A 26824-nucleotide genomic window follows, 5' to 3' on the forward strand; every position below is an offset into this window, starting at 1 on the left:
TTTCTTCCACCTTCATTATTAAAATGGCCATACGAAAATTCACCAATTTTGACCAGTTTTTAAAAATGCACACAGATATGAAAGCTGTCACAATACAATCTGAAATTTGACCATTACAAATTTGTCAAAATACAATCTGACCATTTTTGGTCAACCCAATAGTACATCCAAGTAGCAATTATCACTATTAGAATTTTTATTTTTGCTTACTTGTTATGATCTTCCCACATTACAAAAGATGGCGCTTTTTTCTGCACTGTTACCCCAGTGCCAGAAGAGCACCTGACACAGAAGTCATTGAAATTTTTTGCTGAATGAATGTATCCTCTAAAGAGTTTTCGTAGGGCAACTTAAAATGTTTCCAGTTCACATAGAAAAATAAGCCTTTTCAAGCCTTGAAATTCCCTTTTTATTAGCAGAGGATGAGGAAAACACAATAGAAAGTAAACGAGCCCAAGCCCAACGAATTTAATGACATTACTAACAGCGCCTGAAGAAGCAGGACGGCCAGGAAAGGATCGCTCCGCCCCGGGGCTTCCAGCGCTTCCGGGATCGCTTCTGGGATCGAGATGGGACAAGGTCTCTCGGGGCTGCGCCTCTATCCCTTATTGGATGTGTGGAGGGCGTGGTGCGTAGTGCCTACGAATCGCGGGCCTCGGGCTCAGGAACGTACCCCGGCTCACCGGAAGCTCTGGGTTGTTTCAGGCTTTGGGGGCCTGCAAGAACCCGAGCTGAGCCGCGAGGAGAAGTGGGGAAGGGAGAGGAAACAGCACCATTCAGGGTGGGCAGCTCTCTCGTGTGCCTCCGTCGCTCTGTGCCCGCTGCCATGTGGGTCACCCGGAGGTTAGCCGCATGGCAGTGTGCACGCGCTTCTGCCCCAGGGTTGCGCACCTATCACCGGGACTCGGTGGCCACGCTGGGCACCCAGCCAGACGCGAGCTCAGCCCTCTACCAGGTAGGCTGGGTGACCAGCCTGGGAGCCCCTGGGCGGAGTCTGTGATTTTCTCTTTGACCCGTTCTCCAGTGCCGGGCCTGCGGAACCAGGTGCTGGCCGGCCTGGGAAACAGGTGGACACACTTTAACAGCTACTGTGCTTTTCTCTGGAGCCTCAGTCATGACTCTGGGACGAACTAATAGGTCTTGAAGATTGAAAAAAATCCCAATCAAATACATTTTAGTCTACTTTGAGCATTGTCACTGTTTTTTTTTTTTTTCGTTTTTTTTTTCACCCTGGATCTTTTGGGCCTCTAGGGTGGGGTCCTGGTGTTTACACGGTTAATGAAGTTCTGGGGGCGTGGCAGCAGCCAGGTTTGGGAACCTATGGCCTAGGACGACTCACCTTGGGAGTTGTATTTCTCAGACTGAAGTTAAAATAGTTGGTCATGTTAGTAGAAAACATTCCATCCCATGGTATCTCCGAATGGCTTTTCTTGGAACTGGGAGCTATTACAGGGTCAAAAAACAAACAAACAAACAAACGCTCGCAGATTCTAAAATCTCAGAGCTGGAAAATTTTATTCTATCCCATGGTTTCAAAGCTTATACACGTAACATTTAAGTTGTGCAGATAACTTTTCAGAAAAGACACTTAAAAAAATTCATGCCTTTGGGAAAACAAGAAAATTGAAAGAAAACCAGCAGGCTGAGACAAACAATATCCTATGAGAGGCTTCCCAAAGTCTTTAGGTTTCCTGGGGTCAGGAGAGGATATTTAATTCCAAAACATTAAGTGATTACTGTGGTCTGGGCACAATTTTATGTTTTTGGTACAGATGGGATGGAATCATAATTTTGGGGGGAAGATGGACAAAAAAGGCGATAACTAGAATGCATTATGATAAGTGGTGTTTAAAGTTTGACAAGGTGGCTACAAAAAGCTGTGTACAGGAAAGAATGAGTCTTGGATGTTGACAGTGGGGAAGAGCTGGCCAGGCTCAGAGTAGAGGATGAGAGGCCAGACTGAAGAAACTAAGGGAGTTCCTAGAACCTGGGTACAAAGTTGTGAAAAATGTATAGTGAGTGTGAGAACTTGCAGTCATGGCTAGGGTGTGGAATTCAGGGGGCAGAGGAATAAAGCGAGGCCTTGCACACAGAAGACACATTTAGATTCATTTCATAGGCTGTGTGCTAAGATATTAACGGAGAGAAGTGACATGATTCCATGGACACGGCAGAAGCATCAGTGTGGCATTATTATCGAGGATGGGTTTCCTACCTTTTTGAATATGGCTGCTGCTTGGCTGGTTTTCTCTCAGTTCCTGTAGGCCTTTGACTGTTTTTCCAGAGCTCCTATAGGGTTATTTTAACCTGTTTTTGGTTATTTTGTGGTGTCTCTGTTGAAGATTGAGGGCCCGGAGCTTCCTGGGCTGCCCCATTTTTGACATGAGGTCTGGGCCTATTTTCTTGACAGTGGCTGTTCGCTATGGGTTAGGGAGTATGGGCTTGAGAATGTAACTTCTTTCTCTGTGTCGAATGTTTTAAGTTCTGGTCCAGTCTACATGCCAGAAATCAGAATAGGGAAGAAGCTGTGGCGTGGTGGAAACAGCACTGGTCTGTATTTCATGTATATTACAAACTAACAGTGTATTTCCACTGGGGAGAAAAAACCTGGAGGGAAATACGGTCAAGTATTAACAGTGGCCCTGTCAGTGGGCAGAAGAGGCACTTAAAGTGTGTTGGTTTAAGGTCAAGGTTCTGGAGCTAGTGACCCCTGGTTTAAATCCTCACTGTGCTACCTGTTGGCTGAGTGATTGGCAGATGTATTCTTAGCCTCTTCGCTCCTCAGTGAGCTCAACTGTATAGTAACGTTAATAATTGTGGATATCTTATAGGCTTATCAGTATAGTTAGTGACTGCTTAGACCAGTGCCTGTAATAAACCCTTTTACTTCTGTCCTCAAGGTCATCTCATGATGACCTTTTGTTTCAGTAATGCTGTGTAGCAGACAACCCCAAGATGTCAGTGTCCAAAATAACAAGGTTTCTTTTTGGTTTTGGATCTGTGGGTTGGATGCAGCAGTTCTGGTCTAAGCAGTGCTTGAGATTCAGGTCTGTTCTAATTGGTTCTTATTCCAGGACCCCGACCGAAGGGGCAGCATTCCACTGGGGGAATGCTTCCTCATAATGGAAGGCCAGTGCAGAAGAGGAGGGTGTGGAAGCCCTTTGCTACTCTTAAAACCTCTGCTCGCAGTTGGTAACTATCACATTTGCCCACATTCCACTGAATAAAGCAAGTAACTATGGACAGACTCATGGAATGTGGGTTGGGAAAGTATAATCTCACAGTGGACCTTGGCAAGGGTGGAAGGGAAGGAAGAATTTTGAACAAGTAATGCAGTTTACTTCATGGTCTAAGATTATTGCTTAAGTTCCAGCTATTATGTCTGAGTTCCAAAAGGACACCCTCATCTGCTTGTCCTCTTTTTAAGGAGCCTTTCTAGAAGTCATACTTTCTGCCTGTATTTCATTGGTTAGAATTTAGTCACAGAGCCACACCTGTCTACATAAAAAGGCCAGGATATGTTACTTTTCCAGCTGGGCTTGCTGTCACCTTGGGTAAAATTGGGATTCCATCATCAAGGTCGAGGGGAAGCGTGGACGTGGATAAACACTGTCTGCTGACTGTAACAGATAGCATGGGGGGTTTGGGTGTGTTGTTGTGTTGGATGTTAAAGGAGTTCATTTAGGGGCACCCATATCTCCTGACACCTCCAGCTACAAGTAGTAAACTTTGATGCAAAAAACCCATAAACAGGGAACAAAAGATAAAGCCATGCTTCCCAGTCAGGGCACATGCCTGGATTGCAGGCCAGTTCCCAGCAGGGGACTCATGACAGGCAACCATACATTGATATTTCTCTCCTTCCCTTCCTTTCTAAAGATAAGTAAATAAAATCTTAAAAAAAAAAAAAGCCATGCTTTGGGTGGAGATGGTACCTAGGGGCCTCGACCACAATCCAGTTTCTCCCTGTCTAACTTTCCTAATCACTCACGTTAGACCGGTAACACATACCGTCTGCTCTCACTTCTTCCAGCACTGTGTGCTTCAGAAAGGCTTGGTAGTGACAGTTTTCTTTACTTTTTAATGGGAGGCTAGCTTGGGGGGGGGGGTTCGGGGTGGGAAGATTTCTTTCAGAACCAGCTTTAGCTTTGATTGTTGCTGTTCTAAATCGGGCGACATCATTGACTGCAGCAGTTGTACTGGGATTAACGCACACTTTGAATAGAGGCTTGCTTGTTTTCTCTGTGAGCTCAGGCGTTCTCTGTGAGCTGTTCTGAGCTTTGGTGCCTGGTGTGCAAAGCTGGCAGGAGACTGGCAGGTAGGAGGCAGGAGGGAGGTGGGGGTAGGGAGAAAGAATAAGAAACTGAAGGCACATCAGAATTCCATAAGCCTCTGGATGACGTACAAGGGAAGAACTTGCTAGAAGACACTGTGGGGATGCATTTAGCACATCTTTGTTGTCTTGAAATGTTCTGTTTGTCCCATGGAAAACTCTCTGGGCCAGACAGAGCATTTTAGGACAAAAAAGATGGTAGAATTTATATTTCAGAAAAGACTTGAGAAGTACATCAGCCAATTGTGGGTATATGGATCTCCCATGGGATCCTATTCAAATAATCTGTAAAAAACAAACATCTGACAGTTGGGACATTGTCTTCACTAATTGGATATTTGAGGATATTGACAACTTATTGAGAGGCGATAGTGGTCCTTATCTTTTGGAGACTTGGAAATACAGATTAGATGTTATGTCTAGGATTTTCTTCAAAATAATTTGGGGTGGGGTCTATACAGGAAACATTTTTTGGCTGTATGTAGATGATTGTCAGAGTGCATTGGGTCCATTTCATTACACTAGTCTTTTGCTTTTCTATGTGTTTAATAATTTCCATGAAAGAAAGTCAACAACAGTGACAACAAACTGCACCAAAGTGTGGCTGAACGTGTTAGTGAAACCCCCCCTCTTTAATTTGCTATGATGCAACTTGTCTGTTTCCTCCTTTTGTAGTGCTGTTGAGTGTGTCGCAGTGACTGGATGGACTTGTTCAGGAATTAGCCAAGTGGGATTGTTCCATGACCTCATGGGAGGGACTGTCAGAGCTGATGAAAATAGGAGCTAATGGAGCAGTATCATAAAGACTGTAAATTCTTCAGATTTTGAACAGCTGGGTAGCTGCTTAGCATTGTATCACAGAAAGGGAATTAAGTCACCAGATATATTCATCACATTGTGGAGCACAAAATGTGTTAGCAGGATAAATTGAATTTTCAAAAATAATTAGCTAAGGAAGTATTGTTTTGAAATAGTGTTCTGATGCAACAGAACTTAAAAAGAAGGGTGAAAAGTTAGTCCCTCTGCCTTTTTCACTTCTCACTGTTTATAGATTCTCATATATGACTCTAGAAAATTTCTGAACATATGCAAACAGTTTTGTTTCTTTTTGCACGTAAAATAGAGTCCACTTTTTCCCCTTGGCTCTGTTTTTAAGTATAATTAGTCAGTTATCAAGGATTTCTGTATTGATTAGACTTTCCTCAGAATAGTTATAGGCAGGGCAGAAAAAAATAAGATGTCATTCTAATTCTTTTTTTTTCATTCTAATTCTTAAAAATTAAGGAACATATGGCTTATAGTTCTTAAACTAGAAAAACAAACAGAGATCAATTAAGTTTAGTAGATGTTTAAGAAGGAAAGACGTTGAAATGAGTGGGAGTGACCAGAATGATGTGGCTTTGAGATGGAACAGCCTTAGGCTTTAAAAGGGGGCACGATTTGGGTAGATGGATCGGAGTGGCGTGGTGGTCGTGAAGAGCTTGAGCGAAGCTGTGGGCGGGAATCAATCTTCCCGTACAGTGGACTGGCCTAGCATGGAAACTCTGTGGATGGGGCGGCCCAGTGTGGACGCCACGTGACGTTGGCACGTGACATTTTTCTTAACCCATGTTTTGGCAAGAAAGGTAATTGCTTTCTAATATTTCTTTCTTTGTTTCTGTTTTAGGAAAACTATGAACAGATGAAAGCACTAGTAAATCAACTCCATGAACGAGCACAGAAAATAAGACTAGGTAAAGTACAGTTTTTAACCTAAAAATAAAAGGCCAAAGTAACAGGCAACAAGCATTTACCTGAGATCCAAAAGAATAGCTATTCTGGAAGCACTGATTCAGGTCAAAACCCATTGTTCCAGTTAGGCGTGAAGACCAGGGTACTTGTGAGAAAGTTAAAGGGAATAATGACATGAATAGAAAATGGAGGAATTTTTGGATGTTCGTAAGCTGAGGAAGGAACTTCTGTAGGTAAGCTAACATAGTGATGGTAAGTCTAAAGGATGTCTTTAATTTTCAGTCCAGAGTCATGCCTGCTTTCCTGATAGCTTTGCAAATAGTTGCTCTGAACACAGTGCTACTTTAGGCCCAGCGCAGAGGTCATCTTGCCGAGTTTTAATATTCCAAAGGCTTGAGGGATAAGATATGCATGGCAGTTTGTCTGAGATGGCAGCTCTGACTCCATTTTGAAGTGGCTCCATTTATATTATTTTTCACAGTTTCAATTAAGATGTCCCTTTGTAGTTACAGGCTTTAGGAAAAACTAGTAGCATTAAGCTTTTGACTCTTCAAGACTGAATGCAGACATTTTTTTCCTATTACTTTCTTAGTTTTTCTGCTCATATAACCACTGTTTGGGGAAAAGCAGGAATTCAAATTCATCAATTGTCAAACTGTTGCCTCTTAAAGGTTTTTATTTCAGTTACAGTATCACACTGTGAAAGCAGAGGCTGATAGCTGTGTTGTGATCGCCCCCTGGTGACAGCGACAGAAAGATGCTGTAAATTGTAAAATGTTTCCTAATCTCAGGGATCTTAAAATATGAACAAAATGTATGTCTTAGAAGTGATGCAATATGGTAAATGAGAGTGAAGGAAACAGACTTTTCTGGCTCTGATTATGTGGGAGTGAGATAATTAACACAGAATATTTAAGAATAGTTTTTGGAAAACTAATACGCTGTTTCATGATATTTGTGGTCCATATATTCAAGGCCAGTTTAAATTCCAGAGGAGCTTATTCTGTGATCTGAGAATCTGTGTCAGGATAGCTCTCTTTTCAGTTTTCCTTAATGAAACCAGAATTCACAAGTTGTTCACTAGTTGTTGCAGAATTAAGAAAGAGTGATATCTTAAGCACTAAAACATTTCCTCCTCATTGTCACCCCATCCTCCCCTGCTGTCCCTTCCTCAGCTGACCCTTAGTGGCCCTTGTGTCCACCTGACTTTCCAAAGACCCTCACCAAACCCTGGCCTTCCTTGTCGTACTTCAGATTCATTTTTCTTTTACTATTTATTTTTAAACAGCTTTATGAAGGTATAACGTACATACAGTGAGCCACATACTTTAAAGAATACAGTTGGAGTTTTGACATGTATACATTATGAAACCATCACCACACTCAGCATAATGAATGTGTCCTTCCCAGAAGTTTCTTCTGCTCCTCGGTATCCCCTCCCCACACCCATCACTTCCTGCCCCCACCCCCAACTCCCTCCCCTATCTCTACATTCACCCCAGTAGGGAACTCTGCGTTCCTTATGGTTGGGAGAAAGGAAGAAAGTGATTTGACTGAAGTGCACTATTTTGTAATTAAATCTTTCCCTCTCAGAATTATTTTCATTTTAAAACAGTGGATGTGTGATATTACTTTCTTTGTAACCTTAAGAGAAGTTTAATCTTAAAAATATGACATCCATCTCTTTAGAAAAAAAATTCTTCTACATCCAGGAAGGAGTCCTGGTTTTAAAAATAAGGCTATACTTGGAAGCTTGTTTGAAATAGATATGAACTTTTTTTTCACTTAAAGAAACCAAGAAATAGCTTTCTTAAATAGCTGAACATTTCATTACATAAAAAGTATGCTAAGATGAAATTCTTGTGCAACAGTGAAAATAAGCACCTTAAAGGACAGTTTGATCCTTCTCCTCCATGGCCTTGGTTTGCAGAGTGTGGTATTGATATTCCTGAACCTGGGGCCAAGCAGCCCTCCAGCCAGGTGAGGCCTGGTGCGCCTCTCACCTCAAGCAGCCTCAGCAGACTCTTAAGTAATTTTTCTTTTCTTTGTCTAGAACAACATCAGGAAACACCAAAGGCAATCTTTGAGTCAAGAGACTAACGAAAGGGGACTTTGCCATTGCTACATAAGGAAGGCTTGCAACTCTGTCCTATTTGGAGGCGGCCTAAAACCTCTTGGGTTGCTCATGGCGCCGGCAGAAAAGTTTTGCTGTGATAGCATGGAGGGAGGTCACTGCTGAAACGGTGCTTTTTACCTGGGGTAGGTGAAGGCAGGAGGATTTCAGATTTCATGGGGCGCAGGGCTAGGTGTTTGTGGTAGGCATTTCATGACTGGAGTTGAGGCCGCGTTTGCTGTGCATGAGTTGCAGAGAAAGTACTGTCATTTCTTTAAGTATGTACTAGCGAATTAAGAAAATGTATAATATGCTGTGAAATCAGGGATAGACTGATTTTAGTTTATTTTTTATCTCTGTTTTTTAAATGAAAAAATGTCAATTACAGTTGACATTCAATATTATATATATTAGATTCAGGTGTACAGCATAGTGCTTAGGTATTTATATAACTTATGAGGTGATTCCCAAAAAATATCTAGTATCCATCTGAGGCCATACATAGTTATAGTCAATAATATTGTAATAGGGACAGACTGATTTTTTAAAGGGCCTATTTACTTATTTACTTCAGAAAACTGGCAGTTTATTCAGTGAATGATCTGAAAAATTAGCCTTTTCTCATAGGATACATTGAACTTCTAAAAGCTCTATATTTAAAAAAAAAAAAAAGCCCTGACCAGGTAGCTTGATTGGGACATTGTCCCGATAATGGCAGAGTTGCAGGTTGCATCTCTGGTCAGGGCGCATACAAGCACCAACCCATGAAAGTGCAAGTAAGTGGAACAACAAATCCATGGTCTTCTCTTTCTCCCCTCGCCTCTCTCTTTCAAATCGGTAAAATGAAATTAAAATGAAAAGCTCTGAATGTTGACTGTTACATGTTTTTCTGGCATTAAGTTGAATGGAGACCTTCAGTCTAATCGAACCCTGTTTTTATCATAGGAGGTAGCCAGAAAGCCAGAGAACGCCACACATCGAGAGGAAAACTGCTACCTAGAGAAAGAGTCGATGGTCTGTTGGACCCAGGGTTGGTATATACTCAAGTGCTAACTCAGGTTCTCTATTCCATGGGACTTTTTTAGACAGCTTTATGAAGAAATGATTTTAAATTCTGGTTCTTAAGATTCAACAACAAGTGTTTATTGAGAGACTACTATGTGTCAGGCGCTGTTCTAGGTGCTGGTGATACATCAGTGAACCAAGTAGACAAAGGTCCTTGCCCAACAGGGGTTGACACTGCAGGAAAGGAGACTGAAAATAAATGGTAAACATCATATATTTTATAGTATATTAGAAGATGGTAACTGTCACGGGGGGGAGAAAAGGTAGACTAGAGTAAGGGACAAGAAGATGAAGGTCAATTGCAGTTTTAAATAAGGTGGTTAGGGTAGGTGACAGCTGAGCAAAGATTTGAAGGAGTGAAGAGCGAGAACCCTGTAAACACCTGGGGGCAGTGTTGCAGGCAGAGGAAATGGCTGGTACAAAGGCCCTGAGGTGGGAATGTGCTGGGTGTGCTGATGCGCTCACGGAGCCAGGAGGCCAGTGTGGTTGGGGTAGAGGATATGAAGGGAGAGCAGTAGAAATGGGTCAAATTCCATAAAATCTTGTAGGCCAGGATAAGAATTTTGGCCCTCACCCCGAAAGAAATGGGAGGCTTTTATGGGGTTTTCAACAGGAGACTACGATGATCTATTTGACTTGTTTTGAAAAGAGTTATTCTGGCGGCTGTGTTGTGAGAAGGCTCTGGGCAGCAAGGGTGGGAGCACTGAGACCAGGCAGAAGGCCTGTGCAATGATTCAGGGGAGACGTGAGGGTGACTTGGACTCGGGTGGTGATAGTGGGACGATGAGAATGTCCTCTTCTGGGTGTGTTGTCAGGGCAGAGTGAACCCAGCAGCGCCTCCTGGAGGGCTGGCTTAGGGAGGTGTTTCTTGTGACAGGCACACACTACCCGACTAGAGACGGACAGTGCTAACACCTAGTATGTATCCTCCTCGACTGTTTTCATTAATGTGTGTATTAGACACAGGTTTTTAAAAGACAAATGGAGTCATACTAAATTTGGGTTTTCTAACTTCCCCTTTTTTCTCATTGTATCTTGAACATTTAAGTAAGTAACAGCTAGGATAAAACATTGCTGAAAAGCCTGACCCCAGATTGCTTATTAAAACCCAGCTCTGCCACGTACTAGTGACTCAGACAAGTGACTTGGTCTCTTATTTCGGTCCTCATCAGTCAATGGGGGTTGTAGTAGGACCCACCTGAGGAGGTAGTTCTTAGTGAAAGAGTTAGGTTTCTGAGAGTCCTAAAAGAGAGCCTGGCACAGAGTAAGTGCTACCTAAGTTCTAGGTGCTATGCTCTTTCTATATTAATAAACACATTTGTAAACATCTTTTTAAAACAGGTACCTAGTGTTCTATTGTATGGCTATTCCGCATAAATCCCAAAAATATTCACACAAGATTTTGTTTTAGATACTCTTTTTGTAGATTATTATATACAATATGCATAGTTGAAACATTGGCTCATTAAATTAAAAAATATTTCTTTTTCCATATGTAACTGTTTAAATATGCCTTAAAAATAACAATTTAAACAGCATCCTTTCTTCCTCTTAGGTCTCCATTTCTGGAATTATCCCAGTTTGCAGGTTACCAGATGTATGGTAATGAGGAGGTCCCCGCAGGTGGCATCATTACAGGCATTGGGAGAGTGTGTGGGTGAGTTTGTACTTAACACTCAGTGTGGAGGGCCAGGAAGAGTGACAAGGCACGGGCGTCCAGCGCTCTCTGCTTTGCATATCGGTGTATAAATTTTATGCTATTGGTATTACTTAGGACTAAGGCTTCCTATGCAGATGTGTATTAGATTCATTTGTGGAGCTTTAGAGATAAACATTGAAGGGAAAAAACCCTAGCAAAGGTCCTGAGGGATCCAATCCAGACCTCTCTGCTTAATCAGAATCTCCTTGTGTGGACATGGCTTGTGTGGTTTCTCATGCTTGCCAGGTAGTCACTTCACATTCAGGGTGAGAACCACTGTCTTAGAGGAGCAGCCATCCAAGTGCGGCCCCCAGGTAGCATGAGCATCACCTAAATGTGTGATGAAATCACACAGTTCTGTGTTAGAAATGGAGATTATCAGGTTTCCCAAGAGATACTAAATCAAATTCTGGGCTGGGGCCCTGTAATCTCTTTTCAAATGCTAATATTGAGGACACTGTGGACTTAGGGAATCTAGGCTGCTTAGGTGTTAGGTGTATTTGTATATATTTATGTATGATGTCACATTTTCTTCAGAGTTACCATGCCAGGGGCTGTGATAGATACTTCCTACTGATTAGTTGTCTTAGTCTTTACCACAGCTCCTTGAGGATGGGTATTATTATTGTTACAACTGTTCTGAGATAAGGAAATGGGGTTTAGAACGTTAAATAACTTGCCCACGATCAAGCCACTGGCAAAGCTCGGCTTTGACCTCAGACAGTGGGATCTGAGCCTGATACATTTGATTCAGGTCCTGCTTACTTAGGTCTGTTCCTCTACCTGGCCAGAGCTCTGTGCCTGCAGGGGAGGTGCAGCTGCAGCCGTTGGCCATTACTGTGGAGCTGGCCCCGGGTGTTCCTGGTTTCTATTCCATAAGCTCAGCCACTGTAGTAGAGGAGAGCTCCTGGGGGGATAGGCCTGAGGCTGGAGCACATTGCCCAGTCGCAGTGTGGACTCGGAGTGTAAAGGCCTGGCTCCTGTGCCCATTTTTGAAGATGGGCTTTGGGGTCAGTCCCACTTGAACCACATGGATTAAAAAGAAGCCAGTTTCTGAAAGTTTAGTTCTGTTCTCAAAATAAGAGGTGCTGTGTAGGCAAACCGGTAGATGTACAATATAATATTTTTGTGAACCGATTTTATTTCTCCTTGTGTAACATGTCTGTGACCTTTTAATAAACAGTAAAAGTGGCTGTGTCTCTTGTCCAAGGTCATGTATCTAGTAAGTGGCAGAGCCAGAATTCAGCCTAGCTTTGTCTGACTTCACAGCCTGCCTCTGTGCATTACCAGAGATACTTAAGCTTTCTGTGTGCAGCACGCTCACCCAGGGCGAGCAACCTGTGAACATGCTCTGGAGGTGTGGGGTCATGGCCCGGCCCCATGTCCTAGGCCGAAATTCCCTTTGAAGTCTAGTTTGTTTAATGCTAATGTGAAAAATTTGCATTCCACTCTCTAAAATGTTGATTGTAGTGGAAAAAGGCTTTATGTGTATGAACTGTCAATGTAAAAAATGTCCAGACCTGTAGAGAAATTTTTGAGAGTTTATTTGAGCCAAACTGATGATACATGCTGGGGAGCAAGATCTCAAATGCTCCACAGAATGAGTTTTGCATTTGAAATTAAGGAGGGAACTGAGGAAGATTACTTGGAGGGGGGAGAAGGAAGCAAGGTGGGGATTGGATAACAGGATAGGGAACCAGATCATGTGCTGTCTTCGGGAGAGTTGAAGGTAGATGCACAGAAACAATGGACAGGGTTTACTTAAGGCAAAGGTAAACCTTTTACTAACAAGTTATAGGCCTGAGCAGTGACTCCACACCATGACCTGCCCACTTAGGAATTGATGATCAGATCACCCTGTGAGGTTACTTCCCGCCAATCCCCCTTTTTTCATCCACAGACCTATGGAATGAAATGGAAGCTCCAAGGAGCGGAGCCCTGTGACGCTGCAGTGCGCACTGCTGGCCACATACCCTAAGAGGAGAAGCATAGCGCTGCTGAGGCCGAGTGCTCGTTCTGGTTCTCTGTTTTCAACAGGGATTCAGTACGTGTCTCTGTTAGAACTCTAGAGAGTATGAAGTGAGATAACAAAATGCCATGAATATAAAGAAGATTAAATTTTATGAAGAACACACTGTTCTCTCAGGTTTCAAGTGGAACCCCCGACCTTCAGGTTCCCTGGCAGTGTTGAGCAGCTGCCTTAACCCTCCATCTGTGTTCACCACCCCGTCTTGTGTATGACTTGGGTGCTGAGGTGCCCAACAACCTGGTTTGGTGGACAGGGTACCACTGATGACTCAGTATATAGTATACATGCTTTAATGCGCTGTTTTAAAGATTGCATCTGTTGTTTCTTTAAGCAGGATGAATGTTACATTTAAACTTTTTTTAGTTTTATAGAAAAGCGTATGGCAATAATGTTGAAGAACTTTTGAAAACATGAAAAACTAATTAGTCTTGATGGGTCAGTTTTTATTTTTGCAAATTGCTTTCCTCAAAAGACACTAGAAGGTTAATTATGAGGGATTTCCTCACCCTTGAGACGGATTTTGGAGGGGGCATTATTGTTATTGCTATCTTTTTAGGACCCTTTCGTTCAAATAACCATTATGAAATGTGGCTTAGGTTGTTAGTTTTCCACTACTAATGTAGGACTGATGACTCTTGTTAAAAGTGATCATTTTCTACATCCAAGATGACTGTCTCCAGCAAAGCTTTCATTTAGAATGGAAGAGTAGAGAAAGTGCTTCTCAGATAAGGTCAAGTTAAAGTAGTTCATCATCACCGAGACCTTTTTTTGTGATATGTTAAAGGGACTTACCTAAGAAAAAGAAGAAGATCAAAACTATGAACAGTAAAATGACAACAAACTCACAACTATCAGCAACTGAACCTAAAAAATAAAAACAAAACCCAAACTAAGCGAACAACTAGAACAGAAACAGAATCACAGAAATGGAGATCACATGGAGGGATATCACTGGGGAGGGGGACGGGGGAGTATGCAGGAAAAGGTACAGGGAATGAGCAGCATAAGTGGTAGGTACAAAATAGACAGGGTGAAGGTTAAGAGTAGTATAGGAAATGGAGAAGCCAAAGAACTGATATGTATGACCCATGGATATGAACTAAGGGGGTGGGGAAATGTGGGTGGGAGGGGGGTACAGGACGGAGGGCAATAAAGGGGAGAAAAAAGAATGTGACAACTAATGGCATAATCAATAAAATATACTTTAAAAGAGTGATCATTTTCTATTTTATAAATGAATATGTGAACTGTGATTAAAACTTGCTTTTTAAAAAAAATTTTATTTATTTATTTTTAGAGGGGAAGGGAAGGAGAGAGAGAAATATCAATGTATGGTTGCCTCTCTTGAGTCCCCTGCTGGGAACTGGCCTGCAACCCAGGCATGTGCCCTGACTGGGAATCGAACCACGATCATGTAGTTCACAGGCCCACGCTCAATCCACTGAGCTACACCAGCCAGGGCTAAGACTTGCTTTTTTTATCTCAATTTTTTTTATTGTTTTTCAAGTACAGTTTCTGCCTTTTCCCCCCACACCTCCCCACCACCCCAGCTCTCCCCGCCTGCCTCCCCCACTTCCACTCCCCTTCTCGTTGTTGTCCATTAGAGCTTCCTTTTGTATCCTGAGATCGTCTACTGATACCTCTCATTGGTCTCTTGTGCTGGAAGTTGAACGTGGCATTGGAGTGTTTTGGAATGTGATGTGATTGGCCTTTGACTGTGAAGAAATCTCTCATATTGTCTTTCCAATGAAATTTCTGCCTTTCAGAGTAGAATGTATGATTGTTGCCAATGATGCCACTGTCAAAGGAGGCACCTACTACCCAGTGACCGTGAAAAAGCACTTGCGGGCACAAGAAATCGCGCTACAAAACAGGCTCCCCTGCATCTACTTGGGCAAGTCAGAGGGTTCTAAAATAAACTACTTTTAGCTGGTAAAATATATGACTGTTTACAGGGGCTTTATAACCATATATATATAAAAACTTGTTATCACTGAGTATTTTTTATGACTATTGTTTTTTCTGTATTTACAAAAGAAATACATGTTCTTGGCTGGGAAGTCTGGGAGAAAAAGTAAATAAGAACTACCCATAATAACGTCACTGAGGAGTAACCTTTGACAGTATTTTGGTTTATGCCAGTTTTTTTCCTACAGGTGTGTGCTTTTTTACCCCCGTATATATATTTTCTTCTGTTAATGGGTTCAAACTATGAAAAAATAATAGCTACTATTTTTGAATCTCTTGAGTTTCAGGTTGTCAGGTACTATGTTAAATGCTTAAGTATGTATATAATCTTTTAAAAAGATATATTTTTAAATTTATTAATTTTGGAAAGAGAGAGAAACATTGATTTTTGTTGTTCCACTTATTGTGCATTCATTGGTAGATTCTTGTATGTGCCCTGACTGGAGATCGAACCTGCAACCTTGGTATTTTGGGATGATACTCTAAGCAACTTAGCTACCAGGCCAGGGCTGAGTATGCAGATAAAATTTAAAGAAATTTAACTTAATTTTAATATTTAAAAAAATATTTTTCAATTATAGTTGACATACACTCAATATTATATATTACTTTGAGGTGTACAACATAGTGACTAGATACTTATATACGTTATGAAGTGATCACCTGATTAAGTTTAATAAGAAAATTTAACTTTCAGTGAAAGTAATTTTATATTTAAAATTAAAATACATTTAAATCTAAGGATATTTTAAAAAGAACATAAAAGCAAGGCAGTATATAATTGTCACTTTCTAGATACTGGTTTAGTTTTATAAAATGCTAAAATATATTGTTCGTTTATATGGGTATTTGAACAGGTACTGGTGGAGTGATTTTTTTTTTCTGTGAAGGTGAATTTGCCTGGTTGACTACTTTGTATAGATAGAATATAGCAAATGAGGTCCTACTGCTTTCAGGTGCTATGCCAAACAGTGTAGGGGATGCAGTGGAGAGTATTAGGAGGTCCTTATCTTCAGCTCACTTCTAATGATTGGAGACAAGATGTAATGCATCAAATAACAATAAAAGACTTATGATTGTAGGCAGGAATAATAGGTATGAGACTAACTGACTTTTCATAGTATTACTATGTGTACTCACAGTGTGTGCTGAGCTACGTGTTCCACACACATTATTTCATGTTATCCCAATAAGAAGTCTTATGGAAAGCTGCCATTATCTTCATTTCACCGGTGAGGAAACCAAGGTATAGAATGGTTAGGAAACGCGCCTGTGATCACAAAGCTGTGAAATAACCAAGCTCCGTTTTGAACCCAGCTGACATTCTTTATCCACCACTCTGTAATCAGCAGTATCAGAAGGCAATATGTCATACATTGTCACATAAATTCTGTAGATAGTTTCTGTATTGGGTAAAAGGGGGGAAAACATTTTTTAAAGATGAACTGGTTAAGCATTTACAGTGTTTCTGAAGCTTTGGCTGGTCCTCAAAGCAGAGAATACAGCACACATCTCAGGTGGAGTTTGGCACAGGGGTAGGAGAGCCTAATGGACTTGAGGGAAACAGTGAAGCGTTTCGGTTACATTGTAGGACTGGAGAAAGATGCTGTAGAATAGTTTAGAAAGATGGCACAGGTTTTTATGGTTAAGAAACGATGCTGTCATTGATGCGAGTTTTTCTGTGTGTACCATATTTTGTTCATGGACATGTACTTATTTTTCTCCTTTTCCTTGTCTTCAGTTGATTCAGGAGGGGCAAACTTAACTCGACAAGCAGATGCATTTCCAGATCGAGATCACTTTGGCCGCATATTCTATAATCTAGCAATTATGTCTTCTAAAAATATCGCACAGGTAGTTTCTCATTAACAAGATACGTTGCTTTTTGCTCTAAATGACTCTTCTAAGTAGGTACTCTTAGATGACTTAAAACTAGTGAATTCAGAGTTTATTCTTTTTCCACAGAAAGTATCTAAGGGCTACCTCTAGTCAGATTCTTCTGTTAATTATGGGAATACACTTTTATTGTAATAGAGGAAGTTTACCAAAGAAAAAGAGTTTTAAAAAGAACGGGCACCAAGTCGTCGTTTTTTGTAACCATATTCTGGAGAGACTCTAGTGTATGTGTGAGGAGACACGTACAGGAAGGCTGGTTGTAGCGTTGTTTGCACAGCGGAAGTTGAAGAGCAGGCTGAATGACCGTTAATGGGAGATCAATAATACAGTTTTTAGCTGTTAAAGTGAATGAACTAGAATTGCATGGATCAACATGAATACATCTCAAAAAAGATTTTGAGTAAAAAAAAATAATGGAATGTAAAAAAAACCCAAAATTTTAAGTTTTTTAAATAAAAAATAGTGGAATAAATATGTAGCCAATTGCTATATGTATGTTAAGCTTAAATACATCAAATAATACTGCCTTTTATTTATGTCTAAATGTGTACATGTGAATAATATGCTTAGCTTTAAAATAATGGTCACCTTTGAGGTGGGAGGGAGGGGAAAGTGGTCAGGAAGAGCTGTATAGAGACTTCAATTATGTCTGAAATATTTTATTTCTTTAAATCTGCAAGTAAATTGGGCCAAATGTCAAGATTTATTAAGACTTGGTATTAGGTAGAAGGATGTTTATTTTGTTATTCTCTAATCTTTTTTGCATGTTTGAAATACTTCATAATACTGATGCTTGCTACTTCTTTATGTTTTATTGGATTTCTTAAGTTTGTAGATTTTTACTAATATTCTAATTAATTAGTCCTCACTTAGAATTGTGTCTCTTTTATTTTCTATTAGTAGGGTATATTATTATTCACTCTATATATTTACTGTTATATAGTAACTTTGCGTATCTCTGTGCTTTATTTACCTAAATAGAAAATTCAGCTTTGCTCAGTTTTGCATAGATGGCTCTTCCGTTATCTGATATGAAGTCCTTAAGGTGACCTTGGGCAGAGAGAGAGCAAATGAGCAAGGGAGTGAGCGAGAGCAAGAGCACTCTTTGTGGGGCTTTACGTGGCTTTCTTCAGGTGTCTGCGTTTACTTCTCTGGCTTATAAGGACATGCTTGTCACGGATTTAGAGCCCACCTGGGTAATCCAGAGTGATTCTATCAAAAGAGCCATAATTACAGCTGCAAATAAAGTCACATTCCCAGCTTCTAGGGATTTGGGTATGGTCATACCTTTTGGGGGCCACTGTTCAGCCCACTGCAGACTTCTGTCACTTGGCAATCTCATTTTTTGCTTTCTCTGTTGATGTAGTTTTTGTGGAAAATAAATCATCAACCAAATATTTATGGAGGTCCTGCTGTGAGCCAGGCACTGTGCTGGTGACCCAAACCGGGACAAGGGTTGGGAAGGTCTTTGCTTCTGTGGAATGTACAGTGGGAAGTGCTTTAAAAAACAGGTGTTCTTTGAGTTCAAAGTGTCATATGTGAGGGCTAAGCAATTTCTGCCTATGGTTAAAAAAAATCTAAAATGCCTCAAGGGCATGTGAATGAATGCCTTCCTTTTGTCTATTTCATTTTTGTTTCCTAAAAATTTTAACATTTCTTTAACTGAGCCATTTCTCTTTATTTTCTTCTCTTTCACTCCAAAGGGAAGAGCGTGGTTGAGGTTTGCCTTTTTGGTATTTTTATGAACTTCTTCGGGTTAAAGAAATTTATTTACTATATACTACTCTCCACAGTGCCCATCCTGATCTTGCCCCTGTGTATGAGCTCCAGACCTGAGGTCTGCACCTAGGCTGCTGCTGCCCGTGTTGCTGAGTCTGCTCTGTGTGAGCACTGCGGTTTCTATTAAAAACAGTTACTTACTCTGTCTTCTTTTATTCCAGAAAGAATTGTCCTGCTGCTTCTCCAACGCTAAACTTGGCATTTAGAATCTTAACACCAACCCCTCCTTTGTGCTTTATCCATTTCTCTCCTTTACTTTAATATTTCCTCATCCACAAATTTTTCTCATAGCCAGTAGTCACATTGACTTCTTTTTTTTAAAGGGAAAAGAAAAAGTACCAAAAATAATACTGAGAGCAAAGGATGTTTTTCAGCTTTTGCTGTTCTTTGGAGCTTCTCTCCTTCCCAGAATTACCAAACTACTTCTTTTTCTTTCTTTTTTTTTTGTATTGAATTTATTGGGGTAACATTGGTCAATATTTAAATTTTTTAATTGAATTTATACAAACTCCTTAAAGATTGGCCCAGGATCTTCTTTTCTGATGGCTTGCTCTCCTAACGCTGCTCTGCCCCAGAGGGCCCTGCTAACGGAAGGAGCAGACCCTCACTTCCCACAGCCTTCTGGTACTGTCATTGTTCCTGGTCTTGAAATGCTCTAGGCTTCACGCTGCTCTCTCCATTTGACCCTACCAGCCCCAGCCAAGAACTTGTCCTTAATGGCTTAATACAGTCTCATGACCTACCCGTCATCTCTATGTTCTTTTCTAGTCCTGACCTCCCTTCACTCCTCTACTTACACTCAGGGCTTCTGTTTGTGTGGATTTCCTGCTGGTGCCATAGGTTTAAATTTCACATCGGGCACTTTAGCTTCCCCTGCTAATTCACTTCTTCACCTGTGTTTCTGTGTGCTGTTGATGGTCCTTGCCTCTTGCTCTTTTCCCTAGAATTGAGACTTTGGTATCATCCCTGACTCTTCCCTGCTTTTTCCTCTACTTAATTCTTTTAGGTCAGAAGTACATATAGTATCTTCCTTATTTTTGTATTCTCAGGAGCTCCTCTGTTGCTGGGAAGGTAATCAACACATAATAAACCTTTGGTGAATGAAGTCCTGTTGATTTTTACCTTTGGGTGGGTCCTCACTCGGTTCCCAGCACCACCTCCTAGGCAGTTTGGGCCTTCATTACCAGGTGTGCAGTGGCACTAGCTTTGCCCGTCTGGTGTCCCTGACTGCCGAGTCTCTCCTTTTCTGTTGTGCACATTACTGCAGGGTTATTCTTTATCTAGTTCCCTGGTTCCAGAACATAGTTTGTACAAAGCAAGCTTCAGACTTCTTAGCTGGTACTCAAGACCCCGAGCGATCTGGTTCTAACCTAATTTTCTGGCCGTGCTGCTCGTACTCTGTAGACCACCGCCAGTCTGCCCCACGCTTTGTTCCTGTGCACCTGCCTGTCATGACTGTCTGCCAGGTCCTCTCCCCCGTCCTGGGCTCCAAGTCTCCAGCCCGTCCTCCAAGGCACTTCTCAGACACCGCCTTTTTCAGGAAAGCTTCCCAGAATTTCTTACGAGAAGTCATCTTTTCCTTCTCCCATCTCCTGTAATTCTTGAGCTATACCTTACTAATGGCATTTATTCCTTTTATCTAGATATATCCTAATTTTCCTCACAAGACTAACCTACTTGAGACCAGAAACACTATCAGATTAATGTTTATATTTTCACACATTTCTGTAAGAAGGTGCTTACTTAGTATTAATTAAAAGAATGAAAGTTATATAACTTTCTTATAACTAAATAGTTACAAAGAAAAAAGTACATCCCAATGACTATTAAAGTGATATCTAACATTGAATAATTCTGCTTCCCGTGTTTTAATATGTTTTATTATTCAGGCTATTCACTTGACTGATAAAGACAATTTTCAGTGTTATTATATAAAACAATTGTTGTTACTCCAGTTCTGTCCTGTGTGCCTTCAGACAGCTAGCACTAACTTTCTTGCTTGCTCAGTCCCCGTTCTCCTCCCCAAGGCTGGTTTTTATTTTAATGTTATTAACCTTGCCCATTGTATATCCACACATTCACGCTAAGATCTGTCTTTCTCTGTTATTTTCTGTATTTTTGCAGTGATAAAAATGTGGACAGATTCCTTCAGATCTTCCAAGTTTAAAACTTTTGTTTTCAAAGAAGAAAAGACAATTCAAATGAGATACTTTGTATTCTCTTCGCTCATTATTTTTGAAATGTATTTTCTTTGCTTCAAACCTTGGTAATTGTGTAGAAAGACTTAGTTAGGACATTGTATATTATTATTTAAAAAATGAATTCCAGTCCATTCAGGAAGCCAGATAGGGTCTAGGGGAGATGAAATAATTCTGTTTCAATGTTTGAGGCTCTCTGATAAAGACTGAGGAAGAAACAGGACATTCAGGGTAAAATAGGCTTTTTGTTTTCTGTGTACATTTCAGCCTCTCCAGTTGGCACAGAGAAGTGTGAGTATTCTACAGTTGGCAGTGTGATCAGTCACTGTAGTTGACAATGTTCTTAAAGTCTGGACCCAATTTGGAGCTAGGTAATTGATGTGTATTTTGTGGCTTTTATTTTTTAGTAGTGGCTCTTCAGGTATAAGAAATAACAAATGTGATGTAGTACTATTTGCTTTCCACAAATACTTTTGGTGAAAAACAAGTAAGATGAGAGATTTAGATGAACTTTCAACAAGGATGGAGGTGTAGGTGGAAATACTGTACCTCCTCATACAACCAAATTTAAGGACAACAAAGATTTAGAAACAAAAACACAACCAAAACAGACAGAAAATTGAACTGTACTGAAGTCCGACAACAATGAACCATTCATCCAGACCGGTAAGAGGGGCAGAGTTGGCTGCTAGCAGAGAGGGGTCCCAGCAGGAAAAGGCGGTGGCTAGCACACCCTGGTAGGTGCGGGGATGAAACAAGCAAACCCAGTAAGGCTCTAAAGGTGGCTGGCTGACTGCAGACACATATTTGTGCACAGATGAGGCAGGAAAAAAAACGGGCAGTGAGACAGACCACACAACCCAGGGCTCCAGTGACAGGAATTAAAGCCCAAAAGCAGTGATTGGAAAAACTTTTGGGAGTTGAGGTGCCAAGAGAGGCTCCCAGCCTCCCAGGAGAGTTTGTTGGAGAGACCCACAGGGTCCTAGAATGTACACAGGCCCACACACCTGGGAACCAGCACCAGAAGGGCCTAATTTGCTTGTGGGAAGTGGCAGAGGGGACCAAAATTTGAGAGAGAGCAGAACAAATGCCATTGCTCCCTCTCTGACCCTACTCCCAGTCACAACCCAGCAACTGGGTTGACCTGCCCTGGTGAACACCTGAGTATCCACCCCTCATAAGTAATAGGTGCAAACAGACCAAAACATTATGGCTCAAGCAGAAGAACAGCTCAAAGCCCCAGAGCCAATACTTATAAGCGACGAAGACATAGCCAGCCTCTCAGATGGACAGTTCAAAATACTGGTGATTAGTATGCTCACAGAACTGGTTGATTTTAGTTGCAGATTAGATGAAAAAATGAAAGCTACACTAAATGAAATGAAGCAAAATGCACAGGGAACCAATAGTGATGGAAACAAAACTGGGACTCAAATCAATGGAGTGGACCAGAAGGAAGGAAGAAACAACTAAACAGAAAAGAATGAAGAAGCAAGAATTCAAAAAAATGAGGAGAGGCTTAGGAACTTCCAGGACGTCCTTAAACGTTCCCAACATCTGAATTATAGGGGTACCAGAAGGGGAAGAGGAAGAGCAACAAGTGGAAAAGTTATTTGAACAAATAATAAAGGAGAACTTCCCCAATCTGGCAAAGGCAATAGACTTCCAGGAAATCCAGGAAGCTCAGAGAGTCCCAAAGAAGGTGGACCCAAGGAGGAACACACCAAGACACGTCATAGTTACATTAGCCAAGAATAAAATGAAGGAGAGACTCCTAGAAGCAGCAAGAGATAAGGGGACAGTCACCTACAAAGGAGTACCCATCAGACTGTCAGCGGATTTCTCAAAAGAGACCTTACAGGCAAGAAGGGGCTGGAAAGAAGTATTCCAAGTCATGAAATCCAAAGAACTACATCCAAGATTGCTCTATCCAGCAAAGCTTTCATTTAGAATGGGAGGACAGATAAAGTGCTTCTCAGAGAAGGTCGAGTTCAAGGAGTTCATCATCACCAAGCCCTTATTATGTGAATGTTAAAGGGACTTATATAAGAAAAAGAAGATAAAAAATAGGAACAGTGAAAGGACAGCAAACTCACAGTTATTAACAACCACACCTAAAACAAAAGCAAACTAAGCAGACACCTAGATCAGGAGCAGAACCACAGAAATGGAGATCACATGGAGGGTAAGCAACAGGGGAGTGGGAGGCGGAGAAGGCGGGGGGAAGGTACAGAGAATAAGCATAGACGGTAGGTAGAAAATAGACAGGGGAGGGCAAGAGTAGTGTGGGAAATGTAGAACCTAAAGAACTTATGACAAACACATGGATATGAACTAAAGGGAGGGAATATTGGGGGAGGGGTGTGCAGAGTGGAGGGGAATGAAAGGGGGGAAATGGGACAACTGTAGTGGCATAATCAATAAAATATACTTTAAAAACAGAAGTAAGATGAGAGATTGAAAAATGTATTATTTTAAAACTATACTATTGTATTTTTAATGGCTTTTCCATCAAGCAGCTGAAACCTCTTGCCCCTCCAAGTTACTGTATGTTTACCACCGCTGTGCCTTTGCACTGAACAGGCTGCAGTAGTTCAGTGGAAGGATGGAGGTCTGGAGATCACACCGCTTTTCCTCTAACAACCGCTTTCCATAGGCTGGCTGCTCACCTGTGATTTGTAATTTGTATCAAGTACAATGAGAACCATTCTCCGTTCAGGCAAGAACTGGAAGTGTTGAAATTTTGTCTAAAGTTCTTTAAAGACTGTTGCCTCTGTTATGTAGCATCTCTTTTTCTTTTACTCAGAAATGTTGTTGTGCCATCCACAGTGGTGATGGCAAGTGTGGTTACTGTCAGGTACACATCATTCTGAGCTTTCCTGCTGCTTTCTTTCTCACTCTTTTTTAAAAATCCTTATCCTAGGACACATTTATTGATTTGAGTGAATGAGTGAGAGAGAGAGACATTGATCAGTTGCCTCCTGTATGTGCCCCAATTGGGGAATTGAACCCACAACCTAGGAATGTGCCCTGACCAGGGATAGAAGAGCCCATGACCCTAGGTGCATGGACACTGCTCCAGCCAACTGTGCCACAGTGGCCAGGGTTCTTTCTTACTCTTTTTTTTTTAAGATTAAAAAATTATTTTTAGAGGCAGGGGAAGGGAGGGACAGAAACATCAATGTGTGGTTCCCTCTCGTGCCCCACCAACTGGGGACCTGGCCCGCAACCCAGGCATGTGCCCTGACTGAGAATCAAACTTGTGACCCGTTGGTTCTGAGCTACACCAGCCAGGGCAGGTTCTTTCTTACTCTTGGTTCAGTTGTTGGAACCACCTGTGCTTCCTCACTCTGGAAGAGCAACCTCTTGGTTTGTCCATGTCATAGAGCAGACGCATATCATTGGTGACTGTGGACTGTAGCCACTCAGTACATTTCTTGGGAGTTTTCTTTTGTCCTGAGGGTCACTGCTGAGCCTCCCATGCAACTCTTGAGTATGATCAGAATAGTTTACGGCCAAGTCTCTTATGCCCTTTTCATATCCTTGTAGCAGAGAAAGCAGCAGAACTACTTTCTGGGCTTCCAGATCTTTGGCCCACAGCGGCCTAGTGTAAGATCTTTGGTGTACTGCAGACCCGTGCTCTGGGACTTGCAAAGCCTTCAGTGCTGGTTTGACCCTGGGGTCCTTGTGCTGTTTGAGAAGCACCCGCAGACATGTGGCAGAGCTCTTCTTGCTGCATAGCCACTCTGTTTTGTGAGGGAACAGCTCAGAATTCAATGACAAGAAGAGGAGATTGTGTCTCAGTGGCGTCTCATCTGTGTCCTTTTGTTTAATTTTTATTTTTGGTATCAGAATTTGCTTTAGCAATACTAGGTTTTGTTCCTGTTAGGAACATGAGACTGGAATAGCTTTTCTCACTGATGAAAAATTGGAGAATTTTGATTCTTGTATACTTAGTAACTAGCTTTTGCTTTAAAAGTTTTTTAAAGACTTATTTATTTATTTACTTATTTATAGAGAGAGGGGAAGGGAGGGAGAAAGAGAAATGTCAGTGTGTGGTTGCCTCCCAACTAGGGACCTGGCCTGCAACCTAGACATGTGCTCTGACTGGGAATCAAACTGGCAACCCTTGGGTTTGCAGTTTGGTGCTCAATCCACTGAGCCACACCAGCCAGGACTTAAAAATTTTTTAATAATAGCTTTATTAAGATAAAACCCACATATCATACAGCTTACCAGTTTATTATGTTCAGTGATTTTTAAGATATTCATACTGTGGAACATTTTTACCCCCCAAAAGAAATGCCATTTTCATTAGCGGTTATTCTCCGTTTCCACCTAGTCTCCCCGGCCCCTGGCAACCATTAATCCACTTTGTGTTTCTATGGATTTGCCTATTCCGGATGTTTATACAGTTTGAGTCATGCAGTAAGTGGCCTTTTGTGACTGGCTCCAGGGTTTTCCCATGTCCTTCACTTGTTTAAGACTGTCCCAGTCTGCAGATGTATGCTGCAGTTGCAGTCTGTTCAGGTCGGTGGTCTTGCTGTCTGCATTACTTATCCACTGCTGCCGAAAAAATTACCCCTAAACGAAGCAGTTTAAGACAACATTTACTATCTTACAGCTTCTGTGCTGTCAGGAGTCTGAGCTCACCTTAGCTGGCTCCTCCAGCTCTGGCCTCTCACATGCGTGCAGTCATTGCGAGGCTTCACTGGGAAGGATCCAACTCCTTGTTTACTCACGTGGTTGTCGGCAGGATTCAGTTCTCTGCAGGCCTCACTCAGTTCCTCATGAGCTGTTGGCTGGGGGCTTTCCTGGTTTTTCCTTCCCCACATGGGCTTCAGCATAGAACATCTCACCTTGTGTCAGCTGGCTGCATCAGAGTAAGGAAGCGAGTGGGCAAGACAGAGAGTGCCAGTAAGATGAGGACACAGTGTTTCAGAACTTGATAACAGAAGTGACCCTTGCCATCTGCTAGGAGCACATCACCAGATCCACTACACACTCAAGGGATGAGATCACACAGGATGTGAATACCAGCATCAGGGATTATTGGTAGGCTATTATCAGCTGGTGTCAGAGAAGTGGATTGCTGGTTCCCTTGGTTTCAGAGGTAGTGTGGTAAAAATGCATCTGAAGTGCCCTAAGGAATATGGTAAGATTCCCTTATGTAGATGTGCCAATAATTTGTCAGCTATTCAGTGGTGAGACATTTCTGCCAAAGTGGTAGATCTTTCTTCCCCAATCTGAGATGGCGCGATGGCATTCAGTTTCATTTCCCTCCTTGTTTTTAATGTTTTTTAAAAAATTGACACATAATTGAGAAGTCAGTTTCCTTAGTTTTGTCTTACTACATTTTGGGAAACTAATTCCTCTGTCTTTGTCTCCTCCCGCCCAACCTCCATGCCAGTCCGTGGGCCCTGAATACTCACTGGCAGGGCCGTTCTTTCCGCCGCTTTAAATTCCTGTTGTTTCCATGGAACACTGCTGTGCCTGTTCGGTTCTGTGGGGCTTACTTTTGAAGTGTCCTCTTTTAGGTCCTTACATCGCTATACTTCTCCGTACTTCCTTGACTTTTCTGTAGCACTGAAATAGTTTAAGCAGAGCCTGGTGTTCTGGTACAGAGAACAAGCTGACAAGTTGCAGTTGCGTCCTTTGCTCCTGATGGAACCTTAAGAAAAAGCCAGTAAGATATATCAGACATGCAGAAAGTACAGAGAATAATGGAGCAAAACACTCACCTTCCTTCTGCTTGGACTTATGAAGTGTTAAGATTCATTATTATTGCCTCAGATTTTTAAAGAGCTTATTTATTGATAATTTATTTAGCCATTCAAAATATTGTACTGATGGGCATGTTGGTTATTTGCATATTTTCACTATTATGAACACTGCTACAATGAATTTGTTTTGTGCTTGCCGGCATGAGTTTTTCTAGCCATAGGTATTTTGAGAACAAACTTCTGAGTGATAAGTAAAAACAGTAAGGGATAAACATTGCTGTGATATGTTG

The 26824-nt window shown here is 41.5% G+C and overlaps 1 protein-coding gene across 1 annotated transcript in view; it reads left to right on the forward strand.

Annotated features, from left to right (window-relative positions):
- The first annotated feature begins 655 nt into the window (after positions 1-655).
- The window catches only part of MCCC2 (methylcrotonyl-CoA carboxylase subunit 2), a 61458-nt gene continuing 35289 nt past the window's right edge, over positions 656-26824 (forward strand). Inside the window, exons 1-6 of the mRNA XM_037032052.1 lie at positions 656-955; positions 6000-6066; positions 9123-9207; positions 10798-10899; positions 14737-14864; positions 16680-16792. Coding sequence (XP_036887947.1) covers positions 827-955; positions 6000-6066; positions 9123-9207; positions 10798-10899; positions 14737-14864; positions 16680-16792 — 624 coding nt within the window. The 5' untranslated portion in view covers positions 656-826. The remainder of the gene's footprint in view (positions 956-5999; positions 6067-9122; positions 9208-10797; positions 10900-14736; positions 14865-16679; positions 16793-26824) is intronic.

This window comes from Sturnira hondurensis, unplaced genomic scaffold, assembly GCF_014824575.4.
Source record: "Sturnira hondurensis isolate 20B ecotype Veracruz unplaced genomic scaffold, ASM1482457v3 Scaffold0021354, whole genome shotgun sequence".
Lineage (NCBI taxonomy): Eukaryota > Metazoa > Chordata > Mammalia > Chiroptera > Phyllostomidae > Sturnira > Sturnira hondurensis.